The sequence below is a fragment of the Octopus bimaculoides genome, chromosome 14 (genome assembly GCF_046866305.1).
Source record: "Octopus bimaculoides isolate indiv1 chromosome 14, ASM4686630v1, whole genome shotgun sequence".
NCBI lineage: Eukaryota > Metazoa > Mollusca > Cephalopoda > Octopoda > Octopodidae > Octopus > Octopus bimaculoides.
The window spans coordinates 26,196,701-26,214,025 of NC_142941.1; the positions used below are offsets into that span (position 1 = coordinate 26,196,701).

The 17,325-nt window shown below is 37.5% G+C and overlaps 1 protein-coding gene across 4 annotated transcripts in view; it reads right to left on the reverse strand.

Annotated features, from left to right (window-relative positions):
• Positions 1–17,325, reverse strand: part of LOC106879926 (exocyst complex component 4) — a 321,255-nt gene that overhangs the window by 211,320 nt on the left and 92,610 nt on the right. For all 4 annotated transcript variants that reach the window (XR_016244259.1, XR_016244258.1, XM_089362568.1 and 1 more), the window contains exon 16: positions 1,517–1,580. Coding sequence is in view for 2 of the 4 variants with exons in the window: in XM_089362568.1 (XP_089218694.1) it covers positions 1,517–1,580 (64 nt within the window). In the remaining 2 variants the exon portion in view is untranslated. The remainder of the gene's footprint in view (positions 1–1,516; positions 1,581–17,325) is intronic.

Here is a 17,325-nt window from a genome sequence, read left to right on the forward strand (position 1 = left end):
TAAGTATTGAAGACTAATCTGAAGATACTGAGCCTTGAGAAGACAAAGGACCGAAAAGATTGGTATCTTGCTGTGCACCAGAAGATCCACCCATTACAGTAAAAATGGTATCCTAAAACCAGATATGCTTGCACATATGACGCCATGTACCCAGTCGTCTCTCCCTCTGACACATCAAGCATTCCTCCCCACTTCCTGCCATCTAGGGTACTACACAGCTACTGTATTTACTGGTAAACAATATTGCACATATTATCTCTCATACTGTCAAAATGACCCCACTAGCAAACTACTTCCATTCCACACCATCCCTACCCACAACATTTCAACCAAATACTTCCTTTCTGTGCTTTCAGCTACTGCCCTTTTCCCCCTCTATGACACTCCATTCTAAAGACATTTCTAATCTACTATCATTCTCAATACTCTCCCATATCTACTGTCATAACCCTACTATAGCCTCTTATGTATCCCTATCTCTTCCTTTCCACATATCCTACACCTTACACATTATTCAATTACTTTCTATTCTATTCTCCTTCCTGAGACACTCATCTATATCCCACCTCACCACTCTGCATACTTGTATTTCCATCATCTGCACCCCTCACCCTTGTTCTCCACTCACTACAGTAATCTCTACCTCTACCAGTTTATTCCCTCTTCACACTTTCATGAAAGCATCCACTTTCTCATCTCCTCCCATGATCTACTATCCTTGTCCTTCTTTGTTCATTGAAAGTTTGTTCTACCACCCCATCACTACTTTCCTCTTATTTCCTGTAGCCACATATGTCCTCTATAGCAAGAAACCCCGGTATACAGCCACTCATCTCCACCCTGTCCAACTTTTCTGTTTTTTTCTGTCTTTCAAGTTACATGACACCCTCACTAATGCCAGTAGCATGAAAAAGGTACCCAATACACTTTGTGAAGTGGTTGGCATTAGGAAGGGCAGCTATATGTAGAAACCATGCCTAAGATGACATTGGTGGTTGGTGCAGTCCACCAGTTCCCTGTTAAACCATGCCAGCATGAAAAGCAGATGTTAAATGATGAAGATGATGATAGTTTTAAATATTTGTGTTGTACTGGAGTTAATGGTAGTCTTAAAATGGTTACAAAGAGTTTCATTTTATATGTTAAGTCTGAAGAAAGGGGCAGTGCCTATGACCTTCATAGGCCTTTCAAGATCAGTGAAATTGATATCATTAAAGTTTTTCTTTAACTATCTCAAGCTTAAGACTGCAAGAAAAACATGGAGAATGAGAATTCCAGATAACTAACATTCTGAAGAGGCAGGACTAGTGGGCCTGGGGAGGTTAAATACAATATAAGTGATGAGAGGAGAGATGAGTGACTCAGCGTTCCATTGTAGGAAATGGTACAAGACCAGCCAACTGTGAGGAGCAGAGGCAACTACTAATGGTAGAAAAGACAGAGAAAAGAGACAGCAGGTTTGAAGTGCTTAACAGTGACATAATGACAAACAGTCAAGTGGATTTTATCAACTTACCCTGGAGCACAGGCCATCGCGGTTTCAATTTCCTTGATGAAACTTTCCAGTGTTGTAAAAATGGCTACAATATACCAAGAAAAATAGTGACAGAACACATTAACAAAGATAATTATTATTTGGAAGTTTATTATTATTATTCAAGTGGCGAAGGTGACAAGCTGACAGAATCATTAACACACTGGGAAAAATGCTTAGTGGCATTTTGTCTGTCTTCACATTCTGAGTTCACATTCCGCCAAGGTTGACTTAGTCTTTCATCCTTTGAGGATCAATGAAATAAGTACCTGTTAAGGACTGGAGTTGATGTGATCAACTACCTAACCTCCCTGGAAATTTCAGACTTCGAGCTTATAGTAGAAAGCATTATTATTAAGGCGGCAAATTGGCAGAATCATGAGTGCATTGGACAAAATGCTTAGCAGCATTTATTTTGGTTCTTTAACTTTTGAGTTTAAATAAATGTCTTGTAAGATTCTCTCACCATTTCACTCAGTGTTATAATGCATACCAAAAGTGATGTGTCATTCTCAGCAGTTTACAGACAAAACTAAAACCATAGATATCATGACAGACAAAATACAAAACACATAGATAAAAACATGAACAAAAGGAACGAAAATGGTCAGGTTGACTCTAAATTACCATTCTATCTTAATGGTCTGATTATAAGGAAGAACGTTCTAAACAGACTAAAGAATAAAATAAAGCATGATAAGGAGATAAGGACTGATCATTTCAGTACTTATCAACTGTTTCCTTGTCTCTTTTAAGGATCTAAATTACCCTATCTTATGATAAAACTGGCCCCATTCTAAACTTGAAAAAGACTACTCAAAGTTAATTAATAACTGTCTGGTTTTTATATACTTTTTTGAAGCAATAAAAAAAGTTTGTAGGTACCCTTACCAGCTCTGTGCACACATTCCCCGCCACACCCACCTACAAGGTTGTGTGTTCTATATACTAGCAGAGGCACTCAGCATTGCCCAGGAATAAAATTGTTACTTATATATTAGAAGAAAAAAGCAAGGTGGACACTAAACAATGATGATGATGACATTCAATTTATTCTTCAATTAGGATACATTTTATTCTTTAATTGGGAAATCAATTTGAAATTCATAGTACAAAATAGTAATAATAATAAAAAGATTAAAAAAAAAAATACAAAATTTACCACTTTTATAAAAGGAAATAAATTCCATCAAATTTTTTTTCCTTTTACTTTTTTCTTTTACTTGTTTCAATCATTTGACTGTGGCCATGCTGGAGCACCATCTTTAGTTGATCAAACCGACCCTGGGACTTATTCTTTCTAAGCCTAGTACTTATTCTATCAGTCTCTTTTGCCGAACCACAAAGTTACAGGGACGTAAACACACCAATATCAGTTGTCAAGAGATGGTACGGGACAAACACAGACACACAGATACATACATACATACATACATACATACATATGTACATACATATATATACACATATATACGATGGGCTTCTTTCAGTTTCTGTCTACCAAATCCACTCACAAGACTTTGGTCAGCCCAAGGCTATAGTAGAAGACACTTGCCCCAAAGTGCCACTCAGTGGGACTGAACCCAGAACCATGTGGAGGGGAAGCAAGCTTCTTATCACACAGCCACTCCTATGCTTTTGTTGAAGGAAAATTATGTACGAGTTTCTGGGTAAACAACATTCTTTGTTTTCTGGTTTGGAGCATAGACAAATAAGTCTTGCAAACTACCAACCCTGGAACAACCAACATAAAGTTGACCATGAGAAAAGCAAGGCTCAATTACGTGCAAGCTAGTAGATTTCAAAGTCTGATCTTGACCTTTATTAATAGACATTGTGAAGCAAAGTTGCACTGGGAATTGTATTCATTTGAACTAAAATGGCATGTCTGTTGGTTTGATTGGAATTCTTGGAATGAAAACTTCTTCCCCAGAGGCACATCCAGTGATGATGGTAGCTTCTATCTCATTAAGTGATAATGTCTTCACAATCAACCTTGTCCCATTGCATAATTTAGGAGGATCTAAATTTCTAAGAAGCATTAGGACTCCTACCTTCAGAAAAAGTTTATGTGGAGGAATTCCAGGTGGCTCAAGAGAATGAAAGAACTCTGTTGGGTAATGAACAGCTTGATTTTCATCAAGGACTGAATCAGTTGATTTTTACTCCTTAATGACTGTTGGAATCTTATTCATTAATTCATGGTTAATCCTTGCTAGTGTCTCATTTTTGATATTGAGAATTGCCCTGTCACACAACCATTTATGTGAATTATCAACATTATTACTTAAGTCTGAAAATATCCTGTTCTTCAATTCAACTGGAGAATTCACCATGATAGCAATATGAGCCATTTCCATGATATCATCAAATGGTACTTTTCCATTTCCTAATTGGAGCCAGGTTGGAAACTGTTCTGCGCATTGGTCCCTATGTTATAACGCTTGCACCTTAGTATTGAGGGAGAATTTCTATACTTTACTCCATAGGTGTGAAGACTTAATGCATATTTTTATTTCATCAGATCTTGTTCATCTCAGAATGACTGGTAATGTCTATCAGGAGACTTCAGTCTCCTGAGAAAACTAATGTAACTCCTCCCATAAATTTATTGTTGCCTCTTATGTCCTGTAAGGTCTTATCAAGAGCTTCCATTGCACCTCTATGTGACATGGTGCATTCATCCCAAATGACCAGGTGGCATTGGCACAAAACTTCTGCTGAACCTGAACCTTATGTTACAAATTGAATGATCATTTGTGACCAGGTTTAGTGGTAATTTAAAAGCAGAATGAGCTGTTCTCCCTCCTGGGAGAATGGTGGCAGCAAAGACAGATGATGCTACAGCAAATGCAATTCTTTTTTGTTGCCTTACCTTGAAGGGAAGCAATGTTGGTACAAATGTTTTAACTGTGCCACCAGGAGCATGAAGAAATAAAATTCCTCTACTTTTTTCTCTGACTGACAAAATAATTTTATCACAGGTACAGTATTGTTTTGGAAGTTTAGGTTCATGTTCATTCACAGTTGCAGCAAATTCTGCGATGTCATAATTTGTCTCTCTTACTATGTCTAATTTGACAGTTTGTTTTTGGCAGTCCAGAGCCAGACTCTTGCAAATTTTTGCCTCCCTTGGCCAAAACTTGATCCTCAATTTCAGTCAGTACTTGGTTAAAAATTGTTTCAGAGAACTGAATATTGATATCTTGGTTTGCCTGTTGAACTGTATACTTTAAGTCCTCAGCCATGTTGTCGTGATGTTTCATCCAAAGCCGTAGGGGACTGCCAAGTTGACACTTGTTCAGTATAATTGCAAAAAGGTTACAGAGTTTCCTTGGAAAATCTGATACTGATACTACAGTCAATTCAAGGTCCTAATGCTCATTTTATAAAAAACATTGTTGATAGAACATTATTTACATTATTTAAAATTGACGGATATTTGTCCTCATCTTGTTTGTTGTTAACACAACGTTTCGGCTGATACACCCTCCAGCCTTCATCAGGTGTCTTGGGGAAAATTCGAACCTGGGTTCTCATTCCTAAGGTATTTTTCAATGTTGTTGTTATTATTATTATTATTATTATTATTATTATTATTCAGGTCACTGCCTGAAATCAAACTCGGAATATGCCCACAAGCATACGGGGTAGTGGTTAAGAGCGCGGACTACTAACCCCAAGATTGGAATCTGAATAATAATAATAATAATAATAATAATAATAATAATAATAATAACAACAACATTGAAAAATACCTTAGGAATGAGAACCCAGGTTCGAATTTTCCCCAAGACACCTGATGAAGGCTGGAGGGTGTATCAGCCGAAACGTTGTGTTAACAACAAACAAAATTAGGACAAATATCCGTCAATTGTAAATAAGGTAAATAATGTTCTATCAACAATGTTTTTTATAAAATGATGAGCATTAGGACCTTGCATTGACTGTAGCATCAGTATACAGACAGTACACGGCTTTACCAAGGAAAAATGTGCCAAAGCAACCCTGAAAAGAGGAAAATTAGTTAAAAGCAGCAATATAACACTAGATAGAGCCAATGAAATAAGAGAACTAGACGAAAGCCAACCATACAAGTATTTAGGAGTCAATGAACTAGATAGGATACAACATACACAAATGAAAGAAAAAATAAAGAAAGAGTACTATAGACGAGTTAGATCAATACTAAAAACAGAGCTCAATGCTAAAAACAAGATAATGGGTATCAACACTTTAGCTGTCCCAGTTATAAGCTACAGCTACAACATCCTTAACTGGACACTAAACGAACTATGTAAAATAGACAGGAAAACAAGAAAAATAATGACAGGATCTAGGATGCACCACCCAAAATCTGACATAGAAAGGCTATATATACAACGCACAGAAAGTGGCAGGGGTCTTATACAGCTAGAAAACTATTATAAAATAACCACCATAGGATTGCAAAAATACCTACTCCAGAAGCAAGGGAAACTAATACAAATAGCCACAAAACACGAGCAAAACAAAAAACTGTTTTCAGTATTTAAGGAAGCTGACAAATACAAACAAGAAATCAATCTACCTAACAAATACGAAGAAGAAGAAGAAGAAACAACAAAAGCTATAAAACAAATGAAATCCAAACTAAAACTAGAACAGCAACAGACCATGATAAAACGATGGCAAGAAAAGCCCCTACATGGTAAATACTGGGCTAAACTAAATGCGAAAGAAATAGACAGAGAAAAATCCCAGCAATGGCTGAGAAGCTCAGGACTCAAAGCAGAGACTGAAGGATTTTTAATTGCTGCACAAGACCAAAGCCTCCCCACCAGAAATTACCAAAATCACATAATGAAAAGAAACATAACAAGTAACTGTAGAATATGTGGAGATGGACAAGAAACAATAAATCATATTATTTCTGGCAGCCCAGTCCTGGCTAAGAAGGAATATATTCACAGACATGACAGAGCTGGGACCTATATACACTGGAAGCTATGCCAACACTATGGAATAACAACAGAAAAAAGATGGTATAAACACATGCCAGAAAAGGTCACAGAAAACGAGAAAGCAACCATACTCTGGGATATGCCAATACACACAGATAGAGAAATTAAGGCAAATAGACCAGATATAGTTGTCAAAGATCATGAAGAAAAAAAATGCTTTCTAATTGATGTATCAATACCAGCAGATGACAACGTTTCTCTAAAAGAAATGGAAAAACTTTCAAAATACAAAGACCTGGAAATAGAGATAACTCGAATGTGGAATCTAAAAACAGAAACAATTCCTATCATAGTAGGTGCCTTAGGCATAATAAAAAAAAATATTCAGACAAATACATAACAAAAACACCAGGACTTACAAATATATATAACATACAGAAAATTGCACTACTGGGTACTGCACACATTCTACGCAAAACACTTTCAATACAGTAAACATAAGAGCACCACAGCAAACCACAGCACATACCCAAGGCGCACAGAGCTGCGCTCGGTAGTGAAGTGAAAGCACGTTATAAAAATAAAACTACTGAACAATAATAATAACAACAACAACATTGAAAAATACCTTAGGAATGAGAACCCAGGTTCGAAATTTCCCCAAGACACCTGATGAAGGCTGGAGGGTATATCAGCCAAAATGTGTTAACAGCAAACAAGATGAGGACAAATATCCATCAATTGTAAATAATGTAAATAATGTACATAATTCTTCATCTCTTCAATATAGAACTGTGTTGTTGATAGAAGTTTCACACACATGACCATTTACCCTCTTTGAATCTTAGAATGATTTGAGACCATGTACTTCATGCAAAAGGAGCCGTAAGTACTAGCATTCTGTTTGGTTTGGGTGGACACTAAACTCTTGCAAGAGCATCATCCCCACATTCCCTCTTATGCCATTTATTGTTTCTCCAAGAGTAATACTTTAGTAATTGTTGGTAAAGGTGTTTTCTTGTATTTTCATCTACTTGCCACAACTTTAAAAAGGCAGTAAGTGTAGTTTCTTTTGGAGAAAGTGCTTGTTGCAAGGCTGTTTGCTTTGTAAAGATAACTCTGTGGCCATTCTCTAGATCAGTGGGTCTTAACCTTTTTACTACCACGCCTCCCCTAGGAATTTGTCCTTCTCTCCAAGTTCCCCTTGCATCTATGAATAAAATTCCCTCCCAGATTTTAAATAAAACCTAAAATATGTTTTTAGTCTTTTTATTGACTATGAATTAGTCACATTATACAAAATATGTATAATTTTATATATAATCACATTATGCAAAAAGTGAGATACTTGACACTGCTTCTTAACAAAAAAAAAAGTTTTTTTTTTTATTGAATATGAATTAGTCACATTATTAGTGAGATACTTGACACTGCTTCTTAGCTACAAGATCTTGAATGTATGATTGAATACCTGAGAGTGCACAACGTAAGTGCCTTTCAGCATTCAGCCTGTTTCTGTATTTGGTCTTGACAGCAACAAGTGTGGAAAATGCAGCTTCACAAAGATACGTGGATCCACACATAGCTAAAATCTGAAGAGCCTGATGTGAGATCAGAGGATAAACAGGAAGGTACTTGATCCAGAACATTTCAAGATCCAGTTCTTTAAAGTCTTCCTTAGCTGTGGAGTTGAACTTCAGCTCAAGAAACTTCTCTTGCACTTCATCCAAAACATCAGTCACTTCACACTGAAATGGGTTCCTGATGAATTTCCAGGCTTCATGCTTTTTATCTATATCTGGAAGTATCTGATGAATTCTGTTTTCAAGTCAGATGAGTAATTATTTGTTTCTTAACTCAGAATCAAGGTTACCGTGAATGAGAGCAGAATCCAAGTAACTAAAACTGGCTGTATTTCCCTGCCGAATTCAACATTTCCAGAAGTCAAGTTTGGTCATGAAGGTTTGAATGGTGTTGTGGTACGTGAGAATGTTGATGTTTTTCCCTTGTAGTTTAAGGTCGAGAGCATTTAACACTTCGAAGATGTCTACCAAGTAAGCTAGAGATAGCTGAAAGTCTTCAGACTGGAACTTGTCATGGAGATCTACCTTCTGCTGCAAATCTAGAAATATTGCTACCTCTCTTAGTTCATAAAGCCATCCAAGCATGTTCCCCTTTGATAGCCATTGTATGTTTATATGAAAAAGCAGTGCTTCATGTTCAGATTCCATATCTTTACACAACAGTTTGAAAAGACGACTGTTTAAGGCTCCACCTTTAACAAAGTTTACAACCTTGATAGCCACGTTCGGGACATTTCTCATTTCAGTAAGTAAGGTTCTGGATGCTAAGGCTTCATGATGAAATATGCAGTGTGTACCTACAACAGATGTATTGAATCCAGACTGCAGACCAAATTGAATATATTTGCCAAGATACTTCCATTTCTTTGCACTCATTGCGAATTATTTGATGCAAAGTGAACAACACAAATATTTGAACAAAAGATAAGGCACATTTAAGGTAATGTCAAGGCCCAAGTTAGAACGCATGGAGAAAAAGTTCTGAAAAAAACTAAAACAAAAAAATTTGGAGTAAAAGTTAAAAGAAAAGTTATACAAAAAATTTGTACAATAAAATATTGTATTTATTTGTATGAAAATATATAAAAAAAAGTTTCTTTAAAAAAAAAGATTTTGCATAGCTTTTAGTTTTACCTAGTACTTTCTGTAATATTTAAATCTGAATTTTAGCTTAATATTATAATTTTTTCTTACAAAAAAATTTACTCTATTTCTTATATAAACATGTAATATTAAAAATTTTGGTTATATTGTTAAAATTTTTTATTCCAATCTGTGTTTTAATTTTTTTGAGACATTATTAAATTGAGTGATAGTAGAACCTATTAAATACTTTTTGTTTTATTTCCTATTTTTAAATATATCATACTTTTCATCTTGCTAAAATTTTAAAATAAGTTGATGTTTCTTAGTATAAAGATTTGATAATGTTTCAGCATGTCTCTTGATTTTGAAGAATCACATTATTTCATATATATGAAAACTGAATCAAACTTGTTTATAGTCTATTAACTGAAAAAGATGTTTGTCTTTACACGATAATAATACCTAAGCTTTATACCAGTGGTTCTTAACCTGAGTCTTCTTGTAACAAAAAAAAAAAATTACAAAATAAAGGCAAATGTTAAAGCTACAATTCAGAATTAATGACATTTTGAGGGACATGAAGGGGGTGGTCAATAAGTACAGAAAATTATAAGTGGCACTAAGATAATAGAATAAGAAAACTAAAAGTATAAGGTGATACTTTTGCATTTTTTCATAAACTTCTCATTATTTGACTGTGCTCTCGAAAAGAGAATAATAAATATAATTAGAGAAATTCCTGCTTTTTCTCAAGGGCTTGCACCCCCCACCACTCTAGATAGACACTCAGATGAATGATGCATATATCTTTTTTGTACCAAATATTTAAATTTGGGAACTTAGTAGATATTTCTTTCCGTAATTTATTGTAGATGTTTGCAAATAGAGAATTAAAACTTGAAATGAAAACATTAAAGTAGAGAGTGAGATTTCACAAATCATCATCATCATCAGCATCATTTAATGTCCGTTTTCCGTGCTGGTGGTTTGACTGGGGACTGGCAAGCCAGGAGGCCGCACTAGGCTTCAATCTAATCTGGCAATGTTTCTACAGCTGGATGCCCTTCCTAATGCCAACCACTCCGAGAGTGTAGTGGATGCTTTTTACATGCCACCGGCATGGGAGCCAGTCAGGCAGCAGTGGCATCTGCCATATTTGGATGGTGCTTTTTACATGCTATTGGCACAGGAGCCAGTCGGGGCAGGGGTGGCTAGCATCAATCATGTTTGGATGGTGCTTTTTATGTGCTACTGGCACAGGGAGCCAACCAGGCAGCACTGGCAATGACCCATGCATGAATGGTGCTTATTGCGTGCACTGGCATCGGCCACAACTACAATTTACATTTGATTGCGATTTGATTTTGAATGGAAAATTTTGCTGTTGCTATGTCAATACCAGAAGTTGACATTGAGAAACCTTTTTAAAGAAGTGAATCATATATATAAAGCAATATCATTTTTAATAAAAAAAATAAACTGAAGACCCTGTTATGTATCCGAGGTCAAATTATTTATGCATCTCAAGTATGGAAGCAATTTGCGCAGCTGTTTTTGTGTGAAAAACGAAAACACACACACACACAGGCCTATTTCATATAAGACTAGCAGAGATACCCGGTGTTGCCAGGGATTAAAGTGGCATAGTTTGTATATCTATATATATATAGCTGAGTTTGTGAGTGTGTGTGTATGTGTATGCAATTCCAAATTTCTTGAATGAAACAATCGGAATTAATATTCTAAATACCATAACCTAGGTAACTGCGTCATTTTTTCCGTCAAAATCAATCACAGTTACCAATAAAATCCATTAAACTGCGCAAAATAACATTTCCCCCCTCTAATAAAACCTAAATTTCCTCTTTCTACGACCTTTACAAATCCTTTCAACTCCTACTTTCTCTTATGCATACAAAGTCATAGATTAAACTTTGCTTTTAGTTACGCTGTATGTAAACAAACAAGTTTGTTTTTCGAAGCGCTGAAATGTATGGTAGTACAAGTAGAAAGATAGATTTTATTCAACGCATAGATACTGAACAGTATACATATAAGGGATAAAATCCGTTTTTCTTTTTAAAAGCATCAGTTACACTATTTTCCTTTTGTTTCTTGACTCCCGTAAGGCGTCTCAGAACATTCACGCTTTAGTTTGACCGACAGGACAACACATTGCAAAATCACTGAACTTCATTACAAATGTGGGTAATTTTTCAGATTAACACCCGCACGATTTTCACTAGGGTGTTAGGGTTTGGGTTTTAGGGTTACGGTTAGGGGGTAGTCTTCAAGTTTAGGGATAAAAAAAAAGTAAATAAAAATCAAGTGAAGTAACTGAACGTCTTACTGTCTTACCAGTATTATCCGTACTACTCTGTTTATAAATGAATCACACACGTGATTTGATTGAAGTTAACTGAGAGATCGAAAATGCCTCGTGGAATACCGGAATATTTTTTATTTACTTTTTTTTACCTCCCTAAACTTGAAGATTACCTTATTTTCATATTATCTACATGAATTTCTATGGCGGAATTTGTTTATTTTTTGGCTGCCATTTCTGACGTTTATAATGTTGAGTAGGTTAATTTCTAGAACTGCATGCTGACCCTTGAATAAATATCTAATATCTGTTGAATTTCATTATCATTTCCATCGACAAAGTTCTCTCCTTCTGTCGCATGCTGTTTTAGAAAAAAAAACCCGTGTTTTATTTATAAACAGCTAAAAGAAAACACATTTCAGAGTAGTACGGACAATACTGGTAATTGTTTTCTTTTTTTAACTCCCTAAACTTGAAGATTACAGGGTTAGGGTTAGTGTTACGGTTACAGTTTTAGGGTCAGGGTTTAGGGTTATGGTTTAGGGTTATGGTTTAGGGTTAGTGTTAGGGTTAAGTAATCGTGCAGATGTTAATCAGAAAAATTACCGAAATGTGAAAACTACCGACCCTGCCATCTATTATAACTTTTGTTGTTCTGTTTAATATATACATAGATTATGCCTCCAAAGAAGAGAGCTTGCTGGGGAAAGAAAGCAACCGGTTTAAAAAGACAGCAACAGACTGCAGCAATTCACCACATTCCAGAAGCTATTTTGAACATAATGCAAAATGGTACATCAACATCTTCTGCTCAATCTGTTAGAATTCTGGCAAAAATGTGTAGCAACAGATCGCCAGCAATTGCTTCATCAGAAATTGCCGTCCTAGCTCCTGCGAAAAGGGATTACCCTGCTATGTATAATCAGGGCAGTGCAAAAAGTTGTTTTGCACATATCATTTGTATAGCCAATTAGATGGATGAAATTTACGTACGATTAATAATGTTACACAAAACAGCCTTCAAACTTGCCCTTTTAATTTCATCGTCTTTTGAATTCATCATCATCATCATCATCATCATCGTTTAACGTCCGCTTTCCATGCTAGCATGGGTTGGACGATTTGACTGAGGACTGGTGAAACCGGATGGCAACACCAGGCTCCAATCTAATTTGGCAGAGTTTCTACAGCTGGATGCCCTTCCTAACGCCAACCACTCAGAGAGTGTAGTGGGTGCTTTTACGTGTCACCCGCACGAAAACGGCCATGCTCGAAATGGTGTCTTTTATGTGCCACCCGCACAAGAGCCAGTCCAGGGGCACGGGCAACGATCTCGCTCGAAAACCCTACAAGGCCAGTCAGGTGGTACTGGCAACGGTCACGCTCAGGATGGTACATCTTATGTGCCACCCACACAAGAGCCAGTCCAGGGGCCCTGGCAACGATCTCACTTGGCTTGCCGGGTCTTCTCACGCACAGCACATTTCCAAAGGTCTCGGTCAGTAGTCATCGCCTCGGTGAGGCCCAATGTTTGAAGGTCTTGCCTCACCACCTCAGCCCAGGTCTTCCTGGGCCTACCTCTTCCACGGGTTCCCTCAACTGTTAGGGAGTGGCACTTTTTCACGCAGCTATCCTCATTCATTCTCACCACATGTCCAAACCAGCGCAATCGTCTCTCTTGCACACCACAACTGATGCTTCTTATGTTCAGCTTTTCTCTCAAGATACTTACACTCTGATGGGTATGCACATTTACATTACACATCCAGCGGAGCATACTGGCTTCATTCCTTGCGAGCTTACGCATGTCCTCAGCAGTCACAGCCCATGTTTCACTGCCATGTAGCATGGCTGTTCGTACACATGCGTCATACAGTCTGCCTTTTACTCTGAGTGAGAGTCCCTTTGTCGCCAGCAGAGGTAAGAGCTCTCTAAACTTGGCCCAGGCTATTCTTATTCTAGCAGTTACACTTTCAGCGCACCCACCCCCACTACTAACTCTAGTTTTTCTCCCTGGAATGAGATAGAAGTTGTTTCCTGAACATCTGCCACATACAAAAACTAACTTCGTAGTTAATCTGCCTTTGATATTGCTGCACCTCTTATGTGTCCATAGCTTGCACCGGGTACATCTTATAGAGTTACTACCTACTCCTTTACTGCATACTGAGCAGGGCCATCTACCTGAAGGGGTTTGTGTTTTATCTACCTTCCTACTTATTAGGATTTTGGTTTTTGCTAGGTTGACTCTAAGGCCCTTCGATTCTAGTCCTTGCTTCCACACCTTAAACTTCTCCTCTAGTTCTGATAGTGACTGTGCAATTAGTGCAAGGTCATCAGCATAGAGGAGCTCCCAGGGGCAACCTGTCTTGAATTCCTCTGTGATCGCTTGGAGGACTATGATAAATAGGAGGGGGCTGAGGACGGAACCTTGGTGGACCCCTACCTCTACCCGGAATTCATTACTGTACTCATTTCCAACCCTCACCTTACTGACAGCATCTCTGTACATGGCTCGCACAGCTCTTACTAACCATTCTTCTATCCCAAGTTTCCTCATTGACCACCAGATGAGGGATCGGGGGACCCTGTCAAAGGCTTTCTCCATGTCAACGAAAGCCACGTACAGAGGTTTATCCTTGGCTAGATATTTCTCCTGCAGCTGTCTCACTAGAAATATGGCATCAGTAGTGCTTTTACCTGGCACGAACCCAAACTGCATCTCATCTAAATTGATCCGCTCCCTAATTAGTTGGGCTATGACCCTCTCCGTAACTTTCATAACCTGATCTAACAGCTTGATGCCTCTGTAATTATTAGTATCTAAAGCGTCACCTTTACCTTTGTAGCAGTTTACTATGGTGCTGCTACACCAGTCATTGGGTATGACTCCTTCATGTATCACCCGGTTCGTAATACGGGTGACTAGGCTGTAGCCAACACTGCCAGATATTTTGAGCATCTCTGCAGTGATTCCTGATGGGCCAGGGGCTTTCCCTGTCTTCATACTCTTAATTGCTTTATCTACCCTGGTACTGTCAACTCGGATAGCTGGTCCCTCTGTTGGGTCGACATAAGGCAGGCTCTCTTTCTCCCATTCATTCTCTTTATTAAGCAATCTATCGTAGTGGCATCTCCAGACCTCTTTCTTTGCAGCCTCATTTAGTGCAATTTACATCATAAGTGTTTTTTCGTTGTAAGTTTTCTTTTTAGTTGATTTTCACCTAGCAAGACTTATCGTAGATGGCGTAATAAGTCACACCCGAACAACGTTGGGTTATACTGCTAGTATATATATATTACAGTTATGTGGAAGCAGGTGATACAGGAAAGTGTAGCATTGAGGATAAAACATTTGTGGAGTAAATAATGGGCTAATTCGACTAAGTGACATGTCATGCATCCGTTTGGAGTATTCCAGGCCCTAACTTGTCATGGAAAATTGTGGGAAGAGAAGATGTGCATGCCTTTGCTGATCTTCAGAAAGTCTCATCTCGCTTCTCTCTTCAGACACCAATTGACGTGCTGCAGCATGTATTTGCTGATGTTGGGAAAGTCTCATCTCCCTTCTCTCTTGAGACTCCATTTGACATGCTGCAGCATGCCTTTGCTGATCTTGAGAAAGCCTCATCTCACTTCTATCTTGAGATTCCATTTGATATGCTGCTGCATGCGATTGATGGTGGGAATGTCTCATCTCTCTTTTTTTCTTGACTTCTCCATTTGACGTGCTGCAGCATGCATTTGCTGATCTTGGGAAAGTCTCATTCCCTTCAGTATTGAGACTCCATATTATGTGCTGCAGTATGCCTTTGCTAATCTTGGGAAAGCCTCATCTCCCTTCTCTATTGAGACTCCATTAATTTAAGGGTAAATATGTAATTGTAAATACCTTGCAAACTTGCAACTGCTGCGATAATTATGAACTGGTAACTGAATGGTAAATGTGTATTTGTATATACCTTAGACCTGCCACTTAATTGTTTTTTGTCAAGAGTTTCACCTCCAGCTGTTCATTATGTCACTTAGTATAGATACACTGATATTTCATTCTGCAGTTATGGCGGTAAAGATGGAAAGCTGCCGATGCATAATTTTGTTCACATTAGGATATAAATTATTCATTTATTTATCACAGTAGAATTAAAATTGAAAAAATAAAAGTGTAACAGTATTATATGACATTACAATATAGATCTTATTCTTTCACTTTTGACACATAATACTGAAGCAGCGCCAATGTTATATTGTTTTAATCCAAATGAAAAAAAAAATACATGTTGAAACTCATGGGGTCTGATATTATTAACTTGTAAAACTTTGATTTGATTTGGTCGAGCCGTTTGAGAATGCATTAGGAACAGACAGACAGACAAAGAATTTTATACATATAGAAGACAAGGAAGTCAACTTGTAGACAGAACTTACAAACTTGAGCCACTTTAGGACAGCTTTTTCTAACGCATAACTGCTCAGTGGCATGATTGAAGTCTCATTGGTTAGTACTAAAGGCTTATTGGCTGTATGTGGATCATAGTGGTCATATGTGCACATGCACAATGTTTTGCAATAGAGGGAGAAATATAAATAGTGTATTTAAATAGACAGAGTGCAAAAAATTTTTAATAAAGTAATGTTGTAGACAGAACGTACAAATATCGTAAAGACTAAAATATTTATGCACAACAAAACTGAAATACACTGAAGTCAGTTTTTAGGCAGATGTGGCAAAACTGAATTTAAACACACTGAGTGAACAAAAATTAAAAAGAACTCAATTGTTTTTCAGGGAGAACATACAAGAACCAAAACAACAGAGATTTTTATGCATGACTAATTGAAATACATAAAATTCAATTTGTGGACAGAAGTTACTAAGTGTGTGGGTGAGAGAGAGAGTGTGAATGAAAGAAACAGACATAGACTAAAAAAGAGGAACTATTACAGAGGGTGAGAGAGAATATGTGTAAGCAAGAAAAAAAGAGAATGAGAAAAGGAGAGAAAAGCGAGAAATAAACAGAGAGAATAAGGAGAGAATCAGTTGAAAACTGCAGAAGTTTTCATAGAAAAACCCGTATAAAACACCGTTTTCCTCAGTTACTTACTTTATGTGGGAGCACTGGGCAAAACGACCATCCTTGGCACATAAGTTGTGTGTGTGTAAAGTTTGGTGAAAATCGGTTAAACACTGTAGAAATGCATACGTACTAGACACACAGACATCCTTTGTTTTATATATATATATGTTAAATCTCTGAACGAGGTATTAACAGTAACTGCACAATAAAGTGAAGTATATTTGCCATTTAAATGTGGCTGACCCCTAAGGGTGGATGTTACTGTTGCTATTAGCCCCAGGAGAACATCTCCTCCAGCTGGCTTATCGACACACATCTGTGTCCTGTCTATTTTTGCCAAGGGAAGTTATCCCTCCCATCTTGGTCTGCGATACGTACAGACCCGAGTTTCAGGGTTATTTCCCTTCTTCAGCGAGATGTTCTCCTGGGGCTAAAAGCAACAGTAACATCCACCCTTAGGGGTCAGCCACATTTAAATGGCAAATATACTTCACTTTATCGTGCAGTTACTGTTAATACCTCGTTCAGAGATTTAACATTGCTTGTTTTCACTTTTTCGATATCAGTGAATAACTTCACTGGAAAAAGACATATTTTGCCAAGAGATTGTCCTTCTCATCGAAGGTCGGCGATTATCGTACGCTGAAGAAGGGAAATAACCCTGAAACTCGGGTCCGTACGTATCGCAGACCAAGATGGGAGGGATAACTTCCCTTGGCAAAAATAGACAGGACACAGATGTGTGTCGATAAGCCAGCTGGAGGAGATGTTCTCC